Source organism: Diadema antillarum, unplaced genomic scaffold, assembly GCF_040938485.1.
Source record: "Diadema antillarum isolate AM-2024a unplaced genomic scaffold, OU_Dant_1.0 seq00000466_RagTag, whole genome shotgun sequence".
Classification (NCBI taxonomy): Eukaryota; Metazoa; Echinodermata; class Echinoidea; order Diadematoida; family Diadematidae; genus Diadema; species Diadema antillarum.
The window spans coordinates 1,123,382-1,147,102 of record NW_027271436.1 but is presented as its reverse complement, the minus strand read 5'-3'; the positions used below and the strand labels follow the sequence as shown (position 1 = coordinate 1,147,102).

Sequence of the window (23,721 nt, the reverse complement as noted above, 5' to 3'; positions counted from 1 at the left end):
TCACTTTTGAAAGTTTCTCCAAAGTCGTTTGAACCCATACAGGAAACAGTGATACATGTCGCAGAGGAGAGTTCAAAGGTCGCTGAAGGTGCGTCAGACGATATCACGTGATCGTCAGCTGTGATCGTAAATGTGTGGATTGGCGGGAAAGGCTGGTCGGCTGGATGCACGTGACACGTGATGTTGAGAATTGCTTCGTCCTCCAACTCCAGGGTTTGGTAATCGATTGAAATGATACCTGGAGCAGGTCGATCTAGCGTGATAAAATGACAATACAAACTAATTACGTCGACTGATAATATTATGTAATCACGGATAGGATTTTTTTTTCGTTCATCGCGCTAGCATTGTTTTATTATCTCGGTAAAGGGACTGAATTACAGCAGATATTGTACGTAAGGAAAAACATGTCAGTTTGCATAAGCGAATATTCTTGCATTAGACAAGACTTAAAATACAGAGGAGAAATTTTTCGAAATATTGCAAAAAACAAACTAGGTATTTATCAATTGTTAACATAATTGTAAGCATTTATCTATTTCTTTATTCGTTTTCATATTTTCTTTTCATAATAGATTGTTACTGAGGGCGAATCTGTGTTAAATTTACCTTTTGGACAATGTTCCAGCCGCGCCGATGTGGCGCCATGTCCGTTCGATCCTGAACACGTGATATCGATGCATTTATTTGGGCGTGGCGCAAAGAGGGTGGAGGCGGAGCTTGATGACGAAATGTTGATGTTGTCAGCAGAGATGGTATACGTGTGAATTGAAGGAGACGGTTGGGCGGTGACGTTTACATGACACACGATGAAAAGACTCACAACATTATCCTCGCCTCTGATCTCCGTAGTCTCAATAGACAAGATGCCTGCATTGGGTTGAGCGCCATCTACGAGACAAAAAAGTGGATCATTGTGCAAAATAATTTAGCAAGTTTTCACAATTCTGTTTTAAATCAAGCGAAGCTTGGTATATATTACTATAAAAAAAAAGCAACAAAAAAAAAAACGTGCTCATAGTATATTTCTTACTTCTAAAACAGAAATGTTTGATTTTATTCAAAATAATTAGGCCCCAAATTGTTATTATGAACTTCATAGCAAGTAGAATTGTTATCAGATATCTCTTGGTATGAACTTATTACAAGATATTAGGTAATACAAAAAGTGTCGTCACCTACGTGATCCTGATAAAAGGAAATCCCAATAATATTCGATGTTGGGCAATTTAAAGAAAAATATATTGATTACTGAACAATATCGCAGAATTCATATAGTACACAAAAATAACAACAAATTGTATTCCCCATGAAAAACATGACGAACTACGTTGCTGGAACGTTGCTTGTCTGAAAATTACGAGACATTGGTCATATAGTATGAGGCATCCAAGAGAAAGTTGACTATGATAAAAAAAAACGAGAGTATAGAAACATGAATAATATTGGCGATTTTAGAACTTTATTCTTGACTGATGCTCTAAAATGTAATGTGATTGAGTGAAATACAATATATATTTCCCTCTATTAAAGAATCGAGTTGAGGGATTTCTATGACTTCGGGATAGTATCAGGGATTTAATAATATTCATTTCTTTTCATAATTCATAACGTTCCACTACAGAATTCCTTGGAGTCTTTATAAAAAACAGTGTCAGAAACAACAACGGTCAGGAATTCTATTCTGCCATTGAGGCTGAGTGACGTTATGCCAGAAAACTTTTACACAAGAAATATTACAATTACCTCCATCACACGAACCACCTCCAGACCCTGTTTGAAGTCCGGATATGGAATAAAGAGAGGCAATAATAATATTAGTCAGATTCTAGCCAGCGTGAGAAGAGGGTGAAAATATTGAAGTGTTGTTGGGTACGATTCACGCTACATGTATTAGAAAAAAAAGGGGAAAAAACAACACCACTTTAACCATGGTGTGGTTATTGTCTTTTTTTCCTCTAACTTGATAACTTTCGTGCCAGCCCCGTTATGAGCGTGTCGTTTGTATCTTATAAAAACAATATTTATCTGAGTTTGAAAACCATCGAAATAGTTCCATAACTTCAAAACTAAAATATTATGTAGTTACAGAAAAGCATAAGAGGCTTTTATTAGTACCCTTCATTCAAACGAAATATTTTCAGGAAGAAAGGGCAAAATGAAATAGAAAAGCTTATTATAACATTTTTGATGTAACGGCATTTTTGAATTCTCACCAGTTTATCGTTAGTAAGGACAAAATGCATTAAATGGAAAATGGTACGTTGGATGTTTTTTGTCTTTCACGCCTTTCAAGGTGAGTAGATTCTCCACCGATTTAGAGTGGATATTCTTGACAGTTGATATAGTAGAAGGTCACATAATATTTATTTTTAAACCCATTTATAAAGTGATTTGACATTGCAAGAGTGCGGGTCTATGCGTATTAACGTCCGCATCGAATACTCAGGCAACAGCGGCAGCGGCGTAGAGTGTTACCTTTAACCATTGCTGCAATTTTTCACTACACCCATGTACGCCGGAGTGCTTTCTTCTCCGTTTCGACTAGATGTCTTGAAATTAATTGCCAAAGGTTAAAGGTCACTTACTCTTCCTAATCCCTATAGCAGGGCTCGACACTAACTTTATTTTTCGGTGGCCCGATGGGGCCACCAAAATCATCAATTTCACATTTTTGGTGGCCCGAGAGAAAAATTTGGTGGCCAGAAAAAAAAAAAAAAAAACATTGATAAAAGTCCTTTTTTTTTTAATAAGTCGCACACTCACTGCATGCATTTATGCATTTCCGGCGCAAAAAGTTACGAATTTATTTACACACTTTTCAAAAAATTTTGGTGGCCCGAGGTGGGCCACCAAATTTGCCCTTTTCTGAAATTTGATGGCCCGACTTTCATTTTTGGTGGCCCCGGGCCACCGGGCCACCGTTAGTGTCGAGCCCTGCCTATAGTGTCACCATGATCTTACTTTTAGACGGAGGCTGATTGCTACACACGAGTGTTAATCTGCAACTACCACGACTAGGTCAAGTTTTAAGAAAGATTACGGAAGGCTGATAAAAAAGCTTGCCATGTAAGGCCAATTGCCTTTGCACGGAAAGGGTTAAATATTGATTATGATTGAGTGAAGAACTGGGAACATCTTGAGTATCAATTTAAAAGCGGATATGGTCACCCGTGTTATCAGTTTAATGACCACATCTGGTATTTTACCTGTTTCCAAAGTTCCAAAGTTTCCAAAGTTTTATCAAATCCACAAAACAATGAATTCGTATGCTCAACCAGTTAAAAAAGAGAAAAAAATGATGGCGTCTAATATGTGGTACACAATTGACTCACCTGACACTTCTAGCCTGGCTGTTTGCACGAAGCCAAGCACGTGACATTGTAGAACATCTCCGTTTTTTACTGAGGAAGATGAAAACGTGAGGTTGCTCCTCAAGTCGTAATAGACGGATTCCGTAAAGCCGTACGCCAAGCCCAGTTTGCGTCGGCTTTCCGCATACCGCTCCGCAATGGCGGTTACATTTTCTTGGAAGAAGTGTGGAAAGGTACGAAACATTCTGTGATTTAGATCCGAATATTTCCACGTATAATTATGTGAGTTTCCCGACAAACTTTGTCCAGAGATTTGAGCAAAAGGAGAAACAAAAACTAATGTTATTATATTGTAACGCCTCATCTGTTTGCGATAGAAAGGATGAGTCACAGAGAAGAAGATTCAGCAACAAATGTATGTATCCCTAGGAGTAAAATTGATGTGCCCTAAAAATTGCTTGATATTGAAATTGCATTAAAATACACTTTGGAATGAAACTATGGGATTGTACCTTTCTGTCATAAAAATGCTGCCATCCCTTGAGTAGTAATACTGATTTTAAGAAGAAATAGATCCCTGGATATACTTGTTTCTGTAAAATATCAATGAAGATATTACTGATAGATACCATTGTCTTGTTAGAATGGACAAACCGTCAAGTTTCCCGAAATCTTACTGAGTTATTATAACATACTGAAATAGTTGAAAATATTTCTCATTCACTTACTTTCTCCTTCGCATCGTACACCAGCATCATCGCTATGATAATGCGTCGAACAACCTTGACAGTTACAACCCCAGGGAAGTCTGTAGCACTCCAGTAGAGAATTTTCATTCCCGGTGGGACAGTTAAATCCCCAGGTTTGCCAAATCGGTCCCGAGCCCTGCCCGAAGTGAGCGTTGATGTAGTGTGCTGAAGCCCTTTGATAGCCAAGCTGTTTGCAAACTACATGAGCTTCTTCTATACTCCAGTAGGAGTCATACACCGTACCCCAAATCCCATCGCACTCTATCTCTACTCGACCTTCTTTCTCGTCGGCTCCTCCTACCAGTCTCACTGAAGATGAGATTAAAAAAAAACAAAAAAAAACAGTAGTCAAAATAAAATACTTTCATCGGGGAGAACGTAAAGCATGCGTATATAAATGTCGAAGATTTTCATGTCATTCGTGATATCACGAAGAAAAAGCAATCATCCACCTAAAATATTTCCCACAAAAGCTTCCGTTAACTTTCGAAAACCTAGAATAGCAGCAAGGCAAATCAACGTAGGTATCTAAAAGTTGTATACAATTAATACACTGTCGGCATTGGTCTAAGAAATTCATATCTAACTTCAAAGTACGAAAAATAATACATGAAGAAATCAATACATTTTAATACGTCGATCGAGGATTTCTAAATTACCTTTTTTAACATGACTTTTAACAACTGTACGTTTGAAAGCAGTAGAGTGAACAAAAGGATGAAAAAAAAATCATTTTATCGCACATCACTGCTGAATGTTGATTATGAAAAGCCGACTTTTTTCTAGAAACAGTCGAAGAAGAAAATATGTACAATAGAAGACGTTTACTGATACCTCTGGATAGATTGATATTCCGTGGGGTGCTTGTTCAGGAGATTAGGCTTTTTTTACTGATGATTCTAGCGAAAAAAAAATAACAAAACAAAACAAAACAAAACAAAAAGTGAAAGAAAACCCAAATAAAACAAAACAGTAGAAGATTACTTTGGGCGAAATCCAGCGGAGGGCTTGTTTGCTTACCGGTTTTACCGTCGCAGACTTTCGTGCAGTGCGTGCCTACAGCAGTATAGGATTGCCGCTGTTCAACGGGCAGGGTCTGCTCTCGTCTCTACCATGCCTACTGAAAAATAAATTATATCTTCAGTGCTGTATAATCTTGTTGTTTGAAAACCAGCAATAAGGTGCAGTTGTTTAGCAGTTGTTTTGGAAGGATAGCATTCAGGTATATGAACAGATGCCTTTAACAAATACGATATGCAATGTTTACACGCATTACACTTCACGAGGAACTGCTCTCCCATTTACTTATTTCCGTCCTCGTCAATGTTATTGAATACTTTATTCTACTTCATTTAATTTTATGAACCATTAAATCGTTTTCCTTTGCTATCTCGGTGAAAACGATCGCATTCTTACATCAGTAGCCTATATTACAAAGACGTTTCATCAAGACAGGAAGATATTGTCGAACTTTGCTGGCAGGACACGTTACTATAGTGGAGATTTATGAGTTTAATGATTCCATATTTCTACACCTGACACTGTGGTCTATAGTAAAGTATTGGCTAACGGGCAGAAACTGCGTCCTTCATATCAGGGGCAAAACAGCCAAAAATACATCCTTCCATGGTCATATTTGCACTTCCATGTATTGATATGAATTATTGAAAGGAATAATCTGCTACTTATGATAATAACTCTCAATTTCGGGAACCGTTAAATTTTTGAACGACCACCCTACGTCCTTAGGCTGTCCGTTAACTCACATTCTACATTTTATTTCCGTCCTATGCTAGAGTGTAACTCGAAAAGACGAGCTAGACGTACCGATAAATCCAGTACCAAGCCATCTCAGCTCAAGTTGAAGCAAATACTTGGCATATTACGTCTTGATCTAATATGTCAACAAGCTGGTTTCAGATAATACAAGTAAGTTATTCTTTTTTATTACAAAATGGTTTGCTGCTTAAGATATTAGGTGAAAGGTTAAAGACGTCACCGTAAAAAACATAAAAAGCTTAAACTCTTATGACACGTTAGGTTCGGTTAGCTTTGTGAAAATTTCAACTTGTTACATTATTCAAATTAACTATTTGTCGCTCTTTAACACCTAAGACATGTTCTCTCCCAGATAGAGATCCGGTCGGTCGGTGGGGTTGTTTAGAAAACTAGAAATCTCGGTTGAAATATGATTATAGGACGTTAGTTTTTGCTGTTCAGAGAGAGGTATATACCTGCTACATTAAGCGTGGGAAGAAATAAATCCCACTTAGTAGTCGTTTGATCGTTTCCAGAACTCCTGTAAAGCATATTTAGACAAAGATTATTACCTATTCAGTACATTTTAGGCTTGTAAAGAACGTGTATTGACTTATGAAGATGAAAACCTTTCAATGAGATTTATGTCAGTTTACCTACAATACCTTAGGTAGACCGCTGTTATTGGGATTTATTCTTCCTTCTGCCATCTTCGGATATGTGGCGTTACTGTTGACAGCATTTTTCCTTTTAGAGTCTTAGCAATTGAAGGTAAGTGAACGAGTCCTTTCATAGATTGGAGAGGAATGTATATACACCTCATATCACTAAGCCTTGGTTGCAAATGGTTCCTTATATAGCAGAAAATATGACGTGTTCGCAAATGAGATTGTATATCGGTCAAAGTTCACGTCCGTTCAAGTTTGTATGAATCGTCAGAAATTCTGAAATTCCGTGAAATTCTTTTGATGTGTTCTGTCGGCACTATCACTGTCCTGGAGGGTATGAAAGTTATCTGGTTTTAAAATAGATGGATACAGGTACGAGGAAGAAGTGAATTCATGGGGGACTTAGATTATAGTGATGATATATGACATTTAAAAGCTGTGAGGAGTGAACAGCGATATGGCATAGGAACGTGTGCTCTGTACGCCATTTTGGCTGGTTCAGTATTAACCGTATTGTAACAGCAAAGTAAGGGACGAAAATGGTGCCCACGCTATGACATACAAAATGCATTTAGCTTAGAAAGCGCTTATTCATTTCTGATTAGAGTATTAGTTATATCATCCTGAAATTACAAAGGATCATTGGATTCGTGATATTTTAATGTAAGCGTGATTTTGAATTTTTGCGGTCCTCCTATAAATCCCTAGTGAGTCCGTTGAGAACGACGAATAATCTTCCCACTAGCATCTCAGAGATATCGACGAATAGTGTTTTGCTTTTCTCCGTTTTAATGAATTTTTCAGGCGAGTGAAATTCTTAAAATATGTCTATCGACTTCTTTAGACATTGTAGTTGCGCACTATCTGCTTAGAAATCAATATGAATTCACATTTCATGACACTATGTGCATGAAAATGTACGGATCACCAAAGTAGGTGAAAGGTCTACTTCCGTCCCCAGACGAAAGTAGAATGGCGTCATCTTGCTATTTTTGGAAGGAATCCAGTGAACTTTGTTTCCTCTAAAATCATATGACTCACAGACTCTAGATCATTATATCGTTGTCATTATAATGAGACCTCAAACCCAGTCTCATAAATGTTTTATTGCATTTCTTTTTTCTTTTGGGGCAGAACTTTCAGTTGAAGCATCTGCATGATGTGCATTTTTGAGGAGCTTTAATTCTTGTTTATTCTCTGTTATATATATTTTTTTTAAGGGGGGTTCTTCTTTTTCTTTTCCGCGTAGGTGACAGTTTCATTTCAGATCTCAAATTGTCGAACTTTGATTTATAATTGCTGTTATTTGAAATGTATCCGATTTGGTGATATCATTTCATATACATTATGGATATGTATATAGGTCATACGTTTTGTATGAACTTAATGTTCGATGATGCTTATGACAATAGCAATTATTCTGATGCACCATGATATATGTGACAACGCATAATATAGTAAGGTTGTTTCGAATTATTGGCAAGTGGAATGTAAGGTATATGGTGCCAATTTGAGTTATCTTAATTTAAGCAAAACACCTGCCTCACTGTTATGCTTTCAAATAGGCAATGAAAATGTTATAACAATAAAAATATGCATCAAGTTCTCCTGAAAGGTATACATATATATATATATATATATATATATATATATATATATGTGTGTGTGTGTGTGTGTGTGTGTGTGCGCGCGTGTTTGTGAGCATTATACATGAATATAATACCCAATTCCAAGAAAGGCTGATGAAGTCCGATTGTTTGAAAGGGGCAACTTTCTAAATTTTAATCCCTGCGACTCTTCCCGGTAATGCAGACTAGGATGTATTTTTTACCAATATATATATATATATATATATATATATATATATATATATATACATATATATATATATATATATATATATACACACACATATATATATATATATATATATATATATATATATATAGCGTATATATACATATTTGTGTGTGTGTGTGCGCGCGCGCGTGCGTGTGTGCCTGTATCTGTGTCTTTGTCTTATTGTATCATTTTTTTTACTCATTAGAGCACATTTCGTACTCTCCGTATAACAGCAATACTTTCCCCTCAGATTCTCGAAAGTCATCTACGTCAGCTGACGTCACGCGGTTGAAGGACAACGAAGTAGATTTTGGCGCTGTTCCATTAACACACAACGGGCCGGATCGGCAGAAAACAACTGGAAAATGTTCACAGAATTTTCCTTATTTCTAGGTAATCTTTTTGCAAATTGTCAAACTAATGCTGCATTTGGTGCATCCGGACATGAAAACTATCCTTTAGTCAAAGAAAGGATTTAGACTGAGCAGAGGGTTACACTTTCCAAACTCCCTATTGCTATCTTGCCAACTCGGTTCACCGTGGCTGTGGTGGTAACGCCATCCGAAATTTGGACGCCGTTCAAATACCAAGCCAACTCGTAAGAACCGTACACTTCTTCTGCGGAACACACAGCCGTTACCTCTTGGTTAGCCGGGAGAGGGCTGGGTACATCGAGTGTCATTTGGATGCCATCTGATTACAATGTAAAATCAGGAGAGCGGAAAAGAGAAAATTATTTTATACAGAGAGAGAGTAACAAAAAGGGAATGAGAGATTTAAACATACAATGAGAAGAGAAGAGATGAGAGAGAGAGAGAGAGAGAGAGAGAACGAGAGGGAGAGGGAGACAGAAACGGAGAGGGAGAGAGAGAAGGTGAACATTCAGAGTGAGACTAGATTTACACAGTTTAAAAAGCAACTCGTGTTCTAATCAGGATGCAAAACGACAAGCATTCAACATCATCAATGTCATTTGAAACGACTATGTATGGTTTGTTTCGCATTGAAATATGATTGAACGAAATTTTACAAGAATTACAGTACCATCGATTACTCTTTGAAAGCTACTGTCGTTGCTACTCAAATTTGAACAAAGAAAAAAACGTTAACATGAATCTTCACAACTGTAGTTATGTTTTTGGTGAATTATTGATGACAGTTTGTAATAACCGGGTCATTAAAAAGAAGAAAGAACATAGCATGTGAAAAAGGTGCTAAAAAACAATAATAGCTGCTAGCTTAAGAGAGCCACAGGATATCATTTCTTACAGGTAACAATGATGACTTCTCTGTGTTTCAATCAGACAAATGCTTACCAGTATGTTGTATGACGATGGGAAGGATGCTAACGAGTAGCAAAAGTCGACCATCAACCACCATCGTTACTCTCAGCTCTCTTGTAGAAATCTGATGAGAAGAAAGAAATAAAGATTGATTATTCCCAACAGCCAAAGGTAATCGTAGCATTGTTCCATTAACACACTTGGATTGACTGAAAAGTCCCCTCTTCCTAATTTATGTCTTACCTTTTGTTACACAGTGTACACTATCTGTATGTGTATGTGTGTTATATTCACGTTATACATGTGCATCGATGCATACTAGCATGTTAATGTAAGCATTGACCTACACACAGGGGTGTGGTCACTTCTTTCTACAACTGACAAACTGAAATCCGGTGCTTTTAGACGTAAAATAGCCAAAATGGCACAGAGCAATATTACATGATAGGAAAGGAGAGACCCCAAAGAATCCCGATGAATGCCTAAATGGAGACGTTGGTAGCCAGCTCCTCGACAAACTAATGTGTAGCAAGATGGTCGATGTCCGAAATGACATGAAACTTCCTCGTACTGTAATCTCAATATAAATAACTACGTGTTGCTATCAATTGAGACGTTCGTCAGCTGATACGATTGCGAAATGTAGCCGCTCGCGATTATTCCGCGCAGTTTGTAACCGTCATTAATTTTGGGTGTGAAGCATTTTCTTTTGAATCTTAAATAATATAACAATGAACGAGTGAACGAGTTGGTTGTACATGTATTTTTGTTATTTCACCCGATTCTTGCTCGCTCGATGTTGTTTTGTATTTTTATCTTGCGACCTATTTACTTCTTGCGCATTAACACAGATGTTCATCGCTCTTACATCACCATACACCTGGTCTATTTGCTCGTAGAAGACTGTACCAATCCGGATCTGGTAATCTTATGCGATAAAGAGGAAATGTGGTGTCTCGAAATACACTTGTTTCAATGACCTGCAAAATGAGATATCGTAATGCAACTACCTGTTATAGAATATCACTGAACAGTTTGGAAAATGTTTATTTGTTTATATTCTCATTGTTTTCTACCACATTCACGTTTGTATTGTCCCTTTGTAGCTCAAACACATTACCATGTAAAAGAAAAGAAAATGTACCTCCGTTATTATGTTAGTATAGTTGAAGGTGGTAATGAATTATTATTAAGTCAGTACAATATCTTATACATAAGAGGAAAGGTAAACTTGCAGTGATCTTTGACCGAGTTTGGATTTTGGAAATCAAATATAGAATTTTAACAGCGAACAGTTTGTTTTTAGTTTTCTCGTTCTGTAAAATTCCTCGCTGAGCTATAGTCTTGAGTGATGCCGAGTATTTAAAAGTTAAAGATGACAATGCATTCATATCAGTCCACACTGGACCGTTATATTCAGATACAATTGTGAACCTCCTCATTGTTCGATCAATAATGATCCTTCGCCTTTAACCTCTGTCCTACACCTTCAACCTCTGACTCTGTTTTATTTTGTTTTGAAAGATAGATCAAATGACATTCTTTCCATCTTCAACGTAATTATTCAATTCAAGGATGACAAACGTTGGAGGAATATCGCATCAGCTTTCAATGATACAAGACATAGATTTACCTCAGTCATCACTAAGTGTATAGTTATTTTTCTGATATTTGTTTTCTGATGTATAGCTAAAAGCAGAGTTTGAGATAATTCTTGTTTGATATTAATGCATATGAGTATATATATATATATATATATATATATGTGTGTAAGTTTTGTGTGTGTGTTTTTTTTTTATCTATGATTCAATAATACTTGATCTCTTTATATTGCCATGATATATCTGTTAATGACGGATCATATTATCATCATATGAAAGACATAATGTTGCCAAAGGCTTCAAATTTTGAAATCTCAACAAATTGGGGGGAAAATTACATGATATATGCACTAAAAATAACGAAAGTAATAATTAACGTTGATTTAAATTGGGGACATCGATTCATTTTGAGACGTTTAGAAATTTCTTGTCATTCTCTTAACGTTAACTAAACTTAGAATATCCTTTTGTTTTCCTTGTTCTCAAAATGCCATGAACATGTTAGGTCGACTTATAAATTATGTGAAATGGAACTTATTTCACATAATTTACACTCTTTAAATGGACTGTGTTGCGTATAATGTTTACATGGGTGTTTCCTGTGTATACTGTATATCATCTCAGTACCATTGATAATTGGTTTGGCAGAAAGGTACTAGGTCTAATCTTGATTTGAATAAATTACTGAACGAGGAAAAAAGGGGGTTCATGAATGTGCAAATGAATACGTATAGGCAGTATCATCTTCCCCGAAGACGCTGTTGTCATATATCACATATCAGGAAATTAAAGTCAAATGTCAAATCAAAACAACTTTGGCTGTGGCATCGTAAGTCGAGTTCCTGTTTGTCTTTCGAACAGTTTCGATCACTCGTGCCGATACTGTTGGCAAATCTCTTGTAAAACTACCCTTATATATTTATCAATCATACCAAAATATGAAAGCACAAGAGACAGGTCTGCCTTGAGTCGTGTGTACGAAAATCACAATTGAAGTATGATAATGCAAGAGAGGATTATGGTGTTGGGGTATTGGAAAATAGTTTCTAAAATTCTTGTTACATAAGACGTTACTTCTGGAGACGAATATTATAGTCAAGAAGTCTTAAAGGGTGTGTACAGTAGTGGTTGAGGTGATGATTTAGCATTTAAGGTTTTGCGAGATATTCAGAAACCACTCTATCTGATGTCAAAGAGCATGCAATTCTAAAGGGTATCAAAGGTTTATTTGATGAAAATCGGTTTTGAAATGGCTGAGATATTCAAAAACAAGGTGAAACAAAGAGATCCTAACAAAAGGCATGGCCTGTTGCCTTTTATTATTATCATTTTTTTTTGGATATTTCAGCCATTTGAAAACAAATTTTCATCAAATAAATGTTGAATCCTTCTTAAAATTACATGCTCTTTCATATTTCACAAGAGGTTTCTCATTATCTCACTTAGGAATGTTCAAAGCATGAATCCTCACCTCAACCAGTACTGTACAGGCCCTTTAAACATAGAATGTCATATCCATGTGTATATGTAAATATCTATATATCTTTATAATACAGAGAGAGAGAGAGAGAGAGAGAGAGAGAGAGAGATAAAGAGAGAGAGCCCGTAGATGGCGTTCTTTAATGTCACATTCTGTAGTCACATAATCTCGCGAAGGTTCGGCAGCCAGGTCGCAGACAAAACGTTTACAAACCACCAAATATCTAATGAAGGCTATCTGACAAGTTGGAAAGTAAGAATCTATCAATATTCCTCACTTTCTATAAAAATAAAAAAGGCACGTGGTAATTTTGAAATAACAAACACAAAACACATATTCTCTGCAATTCTCCTTCCTCAATTTTTATAATGCTTGCCAGCACATATAACGATTTTACTTTTCTTTTTGTGCAGATGGTCACTCTTTGAGCAGACAAAAATAAAAAATGGTGCATGAATATCCACGAAGTATTTAGATATTGACACCTTTAAATCTTTAATATAAAAAAGCCATCTAACAAAGCATTTAGTGTTGACCACAGTTTCTGGAAGGCAACATTGTATTATTATTCGGCTGTGACCAGAAAGAAGCCACCTTCCTTAATTATTCTGCTCATTGGCTCTGGTATAAGACAATTCATTAATGGTATTGATATTCAGTATTTGGAAAGTTGATTCCTTCACACAAATCAAAAGGTTTATCCGCTCGCGAGTGTGTGTGTTTTACATGTGTGCGGACGTGTGAGTGCTTGTAAAATGTAGATTATTTGACAAACTAGTGAAAGCTTTTACCTGGGCGACGAAGAGGTCAATTATATCACAATTTCTTTTACTTCTGTGGAAGATCATTGCAGACTTTTTCTTATTTCTTCCATTTATTATTAAATATTATTAGAAAAAAATGAGAGCAAATCCACACAATATTTACAAGAAACAGAGAATGCGGAAACAAAATAAGTGATGAGTACAAGTAATTTTAAGTTGAATAGCTTGAAACAAGACACAGTTTCCCCAAGAGCGTTATTGGCTGGTGGCAATTGCTGGTATTACCCAATCAAAAACGTTCTACGAAAAGAGTCGAAAGGGTTATGTAATGTATGCTTCCACATAAGCATTCACTGTGAATTCTAAGACAAAAGGAAAATATCAGTCTAACATATATAGTCATTACTTTTTCCACATTCTTCTGGAAAATGTTTACAATAACAAGGAGTACATACTGTGGAATGCAATTTTCCCCTCTCAAGCTCTCCAGTATGTAAACATTTTAACAATTCAGCTTGATTCTCAAGTTATGATTGTGAGAAATGTTTTGCCGTTTAAGTTGCTCCAGTATTATCCATCTTTGGTAAATGCATGACTCATAAACACAATAGTTAGAAAACCCAACATAAAAAACAACAATAGTACATAACACAGATGTGGTATCATCATTGTCATAGTATAAACCCAGAAGACGAGTCAAAATAGAGTACAGGTGATTGACATTAGTATTTTGTTGGATACCCTATACATAATAGGAACACATAAACACACGCACACACACATTAGCATACTTTTTTTTTCTAATCTGATCCTTTCGTTGCCACACATTCCACTTGAATATTTAAATCGATATGATCTCCTGCCAGGGAGTACACTTGAATCATTCTACTACATTCTACGAATGCGCAGGTAAAGACAAAAAAAAGGTGCACAATTTGATATTATTCAACTATACAAAATGAATGCACAATCGAAGTATAATATCTCTTGCCAATGAATACTCAAAATAAATGGGAATTAAATGTGATATGTTGAATAAAATCGAAAAATACACACACACACACAAACACCCACACGCACGTGTACACTCTCACACGAAGAAGGTGTCTGTCGGATTGCTCTACTTCAGATTCTAAACCAAAACTGATAATCCAAATGACGCTCAGGATGATCGAATATTTCAGTCTCCGACGCCTACTTACCTATCTTTTGTCTCCTTGTAGAATGTTTGGATGACGACTCAGAAGACGAACATGACGACGAGCACGAACGTGGTCGATGACTGCTGCAGTGCGCCTCGACAAGGACCGGCCGTCGGACAAACTGTTTAGGACAGATAGTGTGCGGCTTCCCTTTTGGGAATTGTTCAGTGGCTGTAGGCCAACATGTGGGCAACATGAGACAACAATGTTACGCTTGACCCGGATGTGTAATGTAAATCAACATTTTATATGTTGTCACTTCGCCAACCTTTTTTTTTAATTTGTAAATGTTAAATTTATACTCAAAACGATTGATCAACAATTTCGATATGGTAGTTCAACATTTTGAGTGCTAACTGTAAAATTTTGAATGTAAAGTTTAACATCTAAGAAAGAGGTAAACGAGTGACCATATTCAAAACGTTAACTCATAATTCTATTATCATCTTTTATCCTGCGATAATCACAACGATATAATGGTGATGATTTTAATGTTATCTTACAGTGTCATTGATGTAGAGCTCAGCCAGATAGAAAGTTTATAAAAGTAGACTCAAATAAAACAAATCTTCAGCCTCTCTCTCTCCCTCTCCATCCCTCTGCCAACTCCCATCTCTCTCTCTCTCTCTCTTCTATCTACCCTCTCAAGTTCTTTGTTTCTTGAATTACTCCTGCGAGAGATAATATCTCTGCTATTGGTGTAGTTATGTTTCTCGACATCAAAGATCTCCAACTTAAAATCCGAATTGACGTACGGCAAAATCACTGCACTCTCACATTAAAAATACACACGAGTGTGGCATACAGCCATCCTGAAATTTTGCAGTCAACCAGTTTGGTCTTTTTTTAATTACTATTTCAACCTGCACAGCAAACCTGACTTCAAAAACATTCATGTCTACCAAATGCACAATATGATATTACTACATTTTCGGATCTGAAAATTTTTTAGACCTTGGTAACTATCAGATTACGTCATTTACAAAAATTACCACGCTTCAAAATTATTAGCCTTTATACAGCTAATACACGTGATACAGTCTTTATTATTCAATAATGTTAGTATAGTAGGTTAATGATTATACTGAATATTTCAACAAGCAAAATGTTTTAAAGGGCATGTTCAAATTGCAATAGAAGATAATCAAACAATTAAAAGAAAACATACAAGGGCTAATCTGCATCAATATAGAATGGAAATCACTCTTAAAGTTATTAGTTGGATTGGACACTTCCTCACATTGTTGGTGGACTAGTATACTCTCTCGATTCCACACCTGGCCATTCAACGCTGTATCTCCACACAATAGCGAAATAATATCATTATTATAAGATTTTAGCTTGATTAAAGCATACACAGATATCATTTTCCCATCACACTTCGTCATTTTGGGTTATATAAATGCCTTAAAAGATATGTAAGTATAATGCACTTGCATACTTTCGCGGTCGATGTTACGGATACGTGTTTGTTTGTTTGTTTGATTGTTTTTTACGTTTCCTATACTATGTATTAAATGTTGTATTTTGTAATCGTATCGTTTTTACTTCACGGACTCACAGAAGAACAGCCATTGGCTGAAGTTAGGGACACGTGGTGAAACAAAAAAACTCAAACCCAGCTCAACATGATCACATTAAAAACACAATAATATTGCAAAATGACCAAGATGGTTTAGCAAAGGTAAAGAGTACACTATTATCATTCTTACATGCTGATTTCTAATCTATTTCATTTAAGTCATTGCTATATTCGATTTGGACTCAACTGCAACGTACTTTATCCAAAGCTTACATTCTAGACAGTATCGAAATAATGCAGCAAAGAGAACGCTTTGTCAAGCGACTTCCGAGGCACATCTTCTATTGGTGAATCTTTCCCGGGTTAGTGACAAGTGTAGGTGATAGGACTCTGCTCCACACTTCTAGTGTATCCAAGTCGGTGCACCCAAGTACTTCTTTTTATACATTAATGATGTACTCAGTTACGGCCCACCTGTAGTGGAATTCGAACACAAAGAAGAAACACCAACCAAAAAATTAAAAAAAAGAAGATTGCTGCAGAAATACAATTTTACTACAATACCAAGGTGATAATTTTGAGATGGGTAGAGAAATGATAGGACATAGAGTATGGTTCGAAATATATGAGTGCACTTTTTCGGCTGAACATTTGGTTCAGCAAAGAAATATTATGTATACAATATTTTTTTTCTTTCATTTCACTTTTTACCAATGTCCTTCTGAGAATGTAAGGTCATTGTATATAAAGTCAAACCTGTCTTAGCGGCCACCTATCTGGAGCGACAACCTGTCTACAAACGACACCTGTCTATAACGATCACTTGTTCCGTCCCCCTTGGGTGGCCGCTATAGACAGATATGCCTGTACCTTGCAAGGAACATCGTATTTGTTTTACTCGTATTTTGATGATAACTAGCACAATTTCTTTGGAAATTGATATCTTTAATTGTGACAAAAAGTTTCTCAAATGGTAGAATGCCATTCTAATGCAACGTTTGCGCCATGTTCACGGCAGTCACTTTTTAGGCCACCGTGGACAAAGCGGAATATTCGCGATGAGACAACGTGGCGAACGGGATGGGCAAACGTGACAGGCCGTTATTGCTGTGGATGCCGTGTCAGATATCTAAACTGTTAAAAAAAAAAAGAGGAAAGCCACGGCAAAAATTGAATCTGGAGGGGGGGGGGGGAAGGAAAATATTATATCTACCCAGGGAGCACTACGTTTCGCGCATAGGCCTACAGCACTGCCGTGACCGCCGGGAACATGGTGTAAACGTAGTATTACGAATGTTGTATTATTCTCGACTAGGACATTTTCATGACAAATTTATTACACAACGTCCATCTCCTTTTTATCCACGGTGGCCTGAAACCTGATTGCAGTGACAACCAAGCGGGAGAATTGTGCAGCATGAACATTATTATATCGGTAGATGCACTGTCAAGAAAGCAACACACATAATTCCTTGCCCACACACATATAGCTCAAGTATATGATCAAATGGATTGTGTTTATCATCTACTGAATAATACTTTGAAATAATTCAGATAACGATATAAAGAGTTTGTTCGCAAAAACCGATAAGTCCATGTTTGCCAAATGGAGAAATTTGCGATTAAAGGTCAAGAAAAATAAAAAAGAATAATAAGAAAATCTTTGCTTCTTTCGACCATAACTTCAAAAATGTACCTTTATATGTAGTGACCAATATATCATTTAAAATGTATTATTTTGTACTTTATGACAGAGACCGTACTTCAAAATCTTCAAAAGTGGACTTATTGGTTTTTGCGAACAAACATTTCATTGGTCTTAGTGAATACCTTTAATCTCCAATCAACACGATATCTTCCTTCTTCTCATGAGGACGATGGCACAGGTGGCGACTGAGAGAACGAAAATGACGATGAGGAGCGAGTACGTGGTCGACGACCGCTGCAATGCGCCCAGACGAGGACCGGTCGTGGGGCCGACTGTTTTGAAAGCAGAAATCGATGAGATGAATAACGTCGCGGTAAAAAATAGAGGGATGGTTGTGGTCGTTTCTTAAATGACAGGGCAATATCTCACCCTTTATGTCAAAAATACCCAGATATGGAAGCAACACCAGCGAAACAAACCAAACAAGAAGCAAGAAACAAAGATAAAAACGGTGATAATTTACGCAGTGATAGCAGTGGAAAAACACACTACACACTTGAGACTATTTCTGCTATCAAAACGTATTATTTTCAAATCTTGAGCTGGAATTTCGCCGTGGTCGTTGACCCACTTGTTTTGGCAAGATGTGTCATCCACTATAATGCCACACCACTTGACCAGGAGGTGAAGAAAAAAAAAAAGGACTAGGTTCCAACAAGAATGAAATAAATACTGACTTGACTTAACACCTAGTTGCAGAGGACAGTGTGTCCCTTTGCTCTCCTACGAGTGATCATTCTCCAGTTTGGTCTTCCCTGGGCTTGATGTTCAGCTTCTTTTGGGGGAATCCTCAATTCACTTTTGATTTGGTCTCTCCAGTGGGCTGGAGGACGTCCTGGTGGTACTTTATAATTATTATCATAATAATAATAATAATAATAATAATAATAATAATACTTAGTATTATTATTGTTATTATTATTATTATTATCGTTATTATTTTGGAGAAATTCATGATTTTTGAAGGCTTGGAATGGAATCCTATTATTGCGAGGGCATTTGGACTATATATGCCCCTGGCCAACTATTCTAATTCTATTTTTGGATACTAGTGGGGGGCGCGAGGGATTTTTGGTTCAAATTCTTCCAAAAGCACCAAAATTTGGCACACATATAGCCCAAACCATACTACTTCGATTTTTGATGGGCGACAAGAAGGGCGCCCTCTGGGGCGGCCATATTGGCAACATCCAATATGGCCGCCATGTAGGTTTAAAGGTCATTTGCAATTGAAAACATAAAAGGGTTACAATCATTTGAAAAGTCAGGTTAAGAGGTTTTCTGGGTCAATGAATTCGAATCTGAAGTTGTTTTTATGGTATGAAATCAACTTTTCCTTATAAGGTCACCTAAAGGTCATTTAGGGGTCAAGCCGTTGTATTCATAACAGGTTATTTAAAAATGGCTTGCCCATGGTCAGTATTCCAGGAATGCCAACCTTAGTAATAGAATCGCAGTTGTCGACGGCTGAAAAAGGCATATTTCTTGCGAAGGGCGCCCTCCGGGGCGGCATATTTGCAAAATCCAATATGGCTGCCACCTACGTTTAAAGGCCAGTATAACATTTTAAAAAAAACTTTAAAGTGTTATAATAATCTGAAAAGTCAGCTTTAGAGGTTTTCTGGGTCAAGGAATTCGATTCTGAAGTTGTTTTTATGGTCTGATGTCAACTTTTTCGTATAAGGTCTCCCTAAAGGTCATTTGGGGTCAAAACATTATATTCACAATAGGTAATTTAAAAAATGGCTTGCCTGTAGTCAGTATAGCAGGAATGTCAGCCCTGCTAATAGAATTGCAGTTGTTGAGGGCTGTGAGAGAGGGAGAAGTGGGCTTTCTCACGAGTAACAGCAATATCAATCAATCTTTTATCAATCTTTTGCACATGGGGCTGCAAAGTTTCACCCTTTCAGAGGGTGCTCACCTCTTATGAGGTGTTCGACTGGTATTTATCCCTAGGTTAATTTTAATATACCAAGTCGCGTCTCAGTTAGCTGTATCTTAGTTTGTCTCTTTGCTCTTGTTTTCCATGAGGGAAATTACAAAGTAGAGATTGTTGTACTTTCCGAAACGTATGAAATGACTATGGGCTACTGCCGCCCCCCCCCCCCCCCCCTTTGGGATTTCTGTGACGTAGGAGATCGGAGGTGTCTAGTGATTATTGATTCCGAGATAATTATATATGCATATACATGTAAATGTTTGATATGTTTGAAGAATAATTCAGTGATATGGATGATTTCTTTTCCTGCCAAGCAAATGTATATCGGTAAATAGCTGATTGTTTACATTTTTTTCTTGTCAGTGGGAGCTCTGTCCACTTCCACTCTCCACTGCCTAGTACGTGTAGCACACGTCCTTGCTTGTTAAATAAGTTCATGTTAGGTATTGTACACGAGGCCATGGCCTTGTGTACCATCCGCAACGATGTTGATTCTGTGTCATCTGTGTTCGTGTTCATGTTCGTTTCCCTGTTCTGTGTGTGTTTCATGTTTCTCTGTACGAATCTCGGTTTCCTTTCTTCTTTTAGGTCTGCATACCCCCACGTAGCTGCTGAGCTAGGACCAGACGGGAAGCCAGTTATTAATTCCCGAATGTTTTATATTTTAACCCATGGCTAACGCAACAAATTTTGCTTTTAATTCTTTGAATAGTGATGAATTCTATAACACAGTAAGGCACTCTGAATCTGATCATGTAAATATTATTTCCAGTGTATATGAAGATTACATATCCGATAAATACAATACCTCAACACAAGAATTTGAATATAACTTTGACTCAAATGATCCAGTCCAGAGTCCATCGTGTGTTTATTTGACCGAAAATCAGTATAAAAATCGGATCATGAATACAGTTGGTGAAAAATTTTTGTTAGCTCACTTTAACATACGCAGTATTAACAAAAATTTTGATAAGTTGCGCTTACTCTTAGAAAACCCAGATCATAAATCTTGCTCCATCATAGGGTTAACAGAAACATGGCTGAACTCTAATATCAGTCATTTATTTTCTTTACCCGGATTCGAATTTGTATTTAGAAATAGAAGCGAGAGAGTTGGTGGTGGAGTTGGTTTATACATCTCAAAAAAATTTAAATATATTATACATGAGGAGATTAGTGTTATGAGCGATGTACTTGAATCCCTTTTTATTGAATTGATAAATCCACATGGAAAAAAACATTATGATTGGCGTAATTTACAGGCCCCCTCGTTCGAATTTAAATGATTTTTTGACTGTTTTGCAGGATTTAGTACAAAATCCCATGATACTTAATAAAGATACATTTTTGATGGGCGATTTTAATATCGATCTCATGAAATGTAACTCCCAAAACAGTTCAAAAGAATTTATAGAAACATTAATGTCTGCTTCGTTTTTACCATTAATCTCCAAGCCTACCCGTGTCGCCAGCCAATCGGCTACCCTCATAGACAACATTTTTTGTAATGTTTTTCCACTTCCTGAGTCTGGTATCGTCCTCTCAGACATCACTGACCATTTTCCTATATTTACTCAGGTACCAATTAAACTGATTAAACAAAATAATTATTATAAGCGTCGTAAGATTACTGCAGATAATCTTATAAGTCTTCAAAACAGTTTAAAAGAAATCGACTGGTCTTCTGTATACAACACTACCGATGTCAACTTGTCTTATGACTATTTCATATCTACTCTCACCTCCGAAATCGATAACCATATTCCCCTGTGTAACATAAAAAATAGATATAAGCAAATTCCAAGACTCCCGTGGATAACCCAGTCTATATTACGATCTATAAACAGGAAAAACAATTTGTTTTATAAATATAGATGTAATCCCACTGAAAAAAATAAGAAAAAATATGTTTCATACAAAAACACACTCACCAAATTATTACGTACGCAGAAGAAAATGTTTTATGTGAATCAGATAAGCAAATACAAAAATGATATTAAAAACACATGGAAAACATTAAAGAATGCTATGAATACATCTAACAATTCATCTAATATTTCCGAAATTCGGTGGGGCAATGCCTCCAGCAACACTCCCGCTGGCATGGCGGAAATTTTCAATGACTTTTTCTCTTCAATTGGGAAAAATTTTTCTCAAAATATTCCTCTTTCTAGTAAATCTTTTAATGATTTTTTAGATACACCTAACTCCAAAACTATATTTTTTGACCCAACATATAAAGAAGAAATAATAAAGATTGTTGCTAATTTGAAAGAAGGAAAAAGTCCTGGCCATGACGGAATTGACAACTATTTGATAAAAAACATAATTCCTCAAATAGTGGATCCCTTAGTACACATTATCAATTCATCGCTTACAACTGGCCATGTGCCAAATAGCATGAAAATTGCGAAAGTAATTCCTATTTACAAGAAAGGGGAGAAGGATGATGTCAATAACTATAGACCCATATCTCTATTATCTTCTATTTCTAAGATTCTTGAAAGAATAGTTTATATCAGGACAGTACGTTTTCTTAAAACCTGCGACATATTCTCAAACTTTCAATTTGGATTCAGGGAAAATCACAGCACAACACACGCACTACTTGCCCTCATCGACAAAGTCACACACGCACTCGACACACTTTCACACACAATAGGTATCTTCTTGGACTTCTCCAAGGCCTTTGACACGATTAACCACGGAATACTTCTCGCCAAACTGTCTCATTATGGAATACGTGGAAAGGCCTTGGAGTGGTTCACGAGTTACCTATCAGAAAGATCCCAATTTGTACATGTCAACGGCTTTGACTCTCAAAGTAAAACAATTGCATCTGGTGTTCCACAAGGGAGTTTATTAGGCCCATTGTTATTCATTATTTATATTAATGATTTTCATAGATCCTCGGAGAAACTATCATTCATATTATTTGCGGATGACTCTAACCTTTTTTTTTCTCACCCTGACCCAAACATTTTAATAAGAACAGTCAATGAAGAACTGAAAAAGGCTATACAATGGATATACGCAAATAAATTGTCATTAAATATTAAAAAAACAAAAGTTATGCTTTTTAGTAATTCTTTAAATAGCCTCCCAGGCAATATAACATTTGATACTACTCCTTTAGAAGAAGTTTCTTCCTTTAAATTTCTTGGTGTTTGTGTCGATAACAAGCTTTCATGGAGGAATCATATTGATAACATATGTAAAATTATATCACGTAACATTGGTGTAATGAATAGATTAAAATATTATCTTCCTTCATCTGCATTATTAACTCTTTATTCTAGTTTGATACTACCTTATTTAAACTACGGGATTCTTGCTTGGGGTAATACATGCCAGATGTTACTTGACAAACTTCTTTTACTGCAAAAGAAAGCGCTTAGAATTGTTTTTAATTTACATACCCGAGAACATACAGATGCTTTGTTTTCTGACCATAAAATATTAAAAGTAAATGATTTGTATGTGTTTCAACTTGGCCAGTTTATGTTTAATTACAACAGTAACTTTTTACCTAAAATATTCCATGATTCATTTCATCGAAATAGTCATGTTCATAACTATCCCACGCGACGATCCGACGAATTTCATCTTCCATTAATGAGAACCGCACATGCCCAAAATACATTTCTTTATACCGGACCCAGACTTTGGAATAGTTTAGATAATAGTTTAAAAGATTCCCCCAAATTTGTTACATTTAAATACAAACTCAGAAAATATTTACTTTCTACTTATAATCTTAGATAATTTAAATTGTTTTGATTTATGCTTGAGCCTTCACTTGTCCTGATGTCGCAGCACTTGGCGTGTTCTGTGTGCAGACTTCTCTTCTTTCTTCTCTCCTCTTCCTTTCCTGTCTCTTGTTCTTCG

The 23,721-nt window shown here is 36.4% G+C and overlaps 1 protein-coding gene across 1 annotated transcript in view; it reads right to left on the bottom strand.

Moving 5' to 3' along the window:
* The window catches only part of LOC139733268 (scavenger receptor cysteine-rich domain-containing protein DMBT1-like), an 83,472-nt gene that overhangs the window by 1,425 nt on the left and 58,326 nt on the right, over window positions 1-23,721 (bottom strand). Inside the window, exons 16-23 of the mRNA XM_071644106.1 lie at window positions 14,662-14,832; window positions 10,483-10,541; window positions 9,648-9,738; window positions 8,839-9,024; window positions 4,043-4,372; window positions 3,336-3,527; window positions 1,747-1,773; window positions 610-891 (exon numbers count right to left, since the gene is read on the bottom strand). Of these exons, the coding sequence (XP_071500207.1) occupies window positions 610-891; window positions 1,747-1,773; window positions 3,336-3,527; window positions 4,043-4,372; window positions 8,839-9,024; window positions 9,648-9,738; window positions 10,483-10,541; window positions 14,662-14,832 (1,338 nt within the window). The remainder of the gene's footprint in view (window positions 1-609; window positions 892-1,746; window positions 1,774-3,335; window positions 3,528-4,042; window positions 4,373-8,838; window positions 9,025-9,647; window positions 9,739-10,482; window positions 10,542-14,661; window positions 14,833-23,721) is intronic.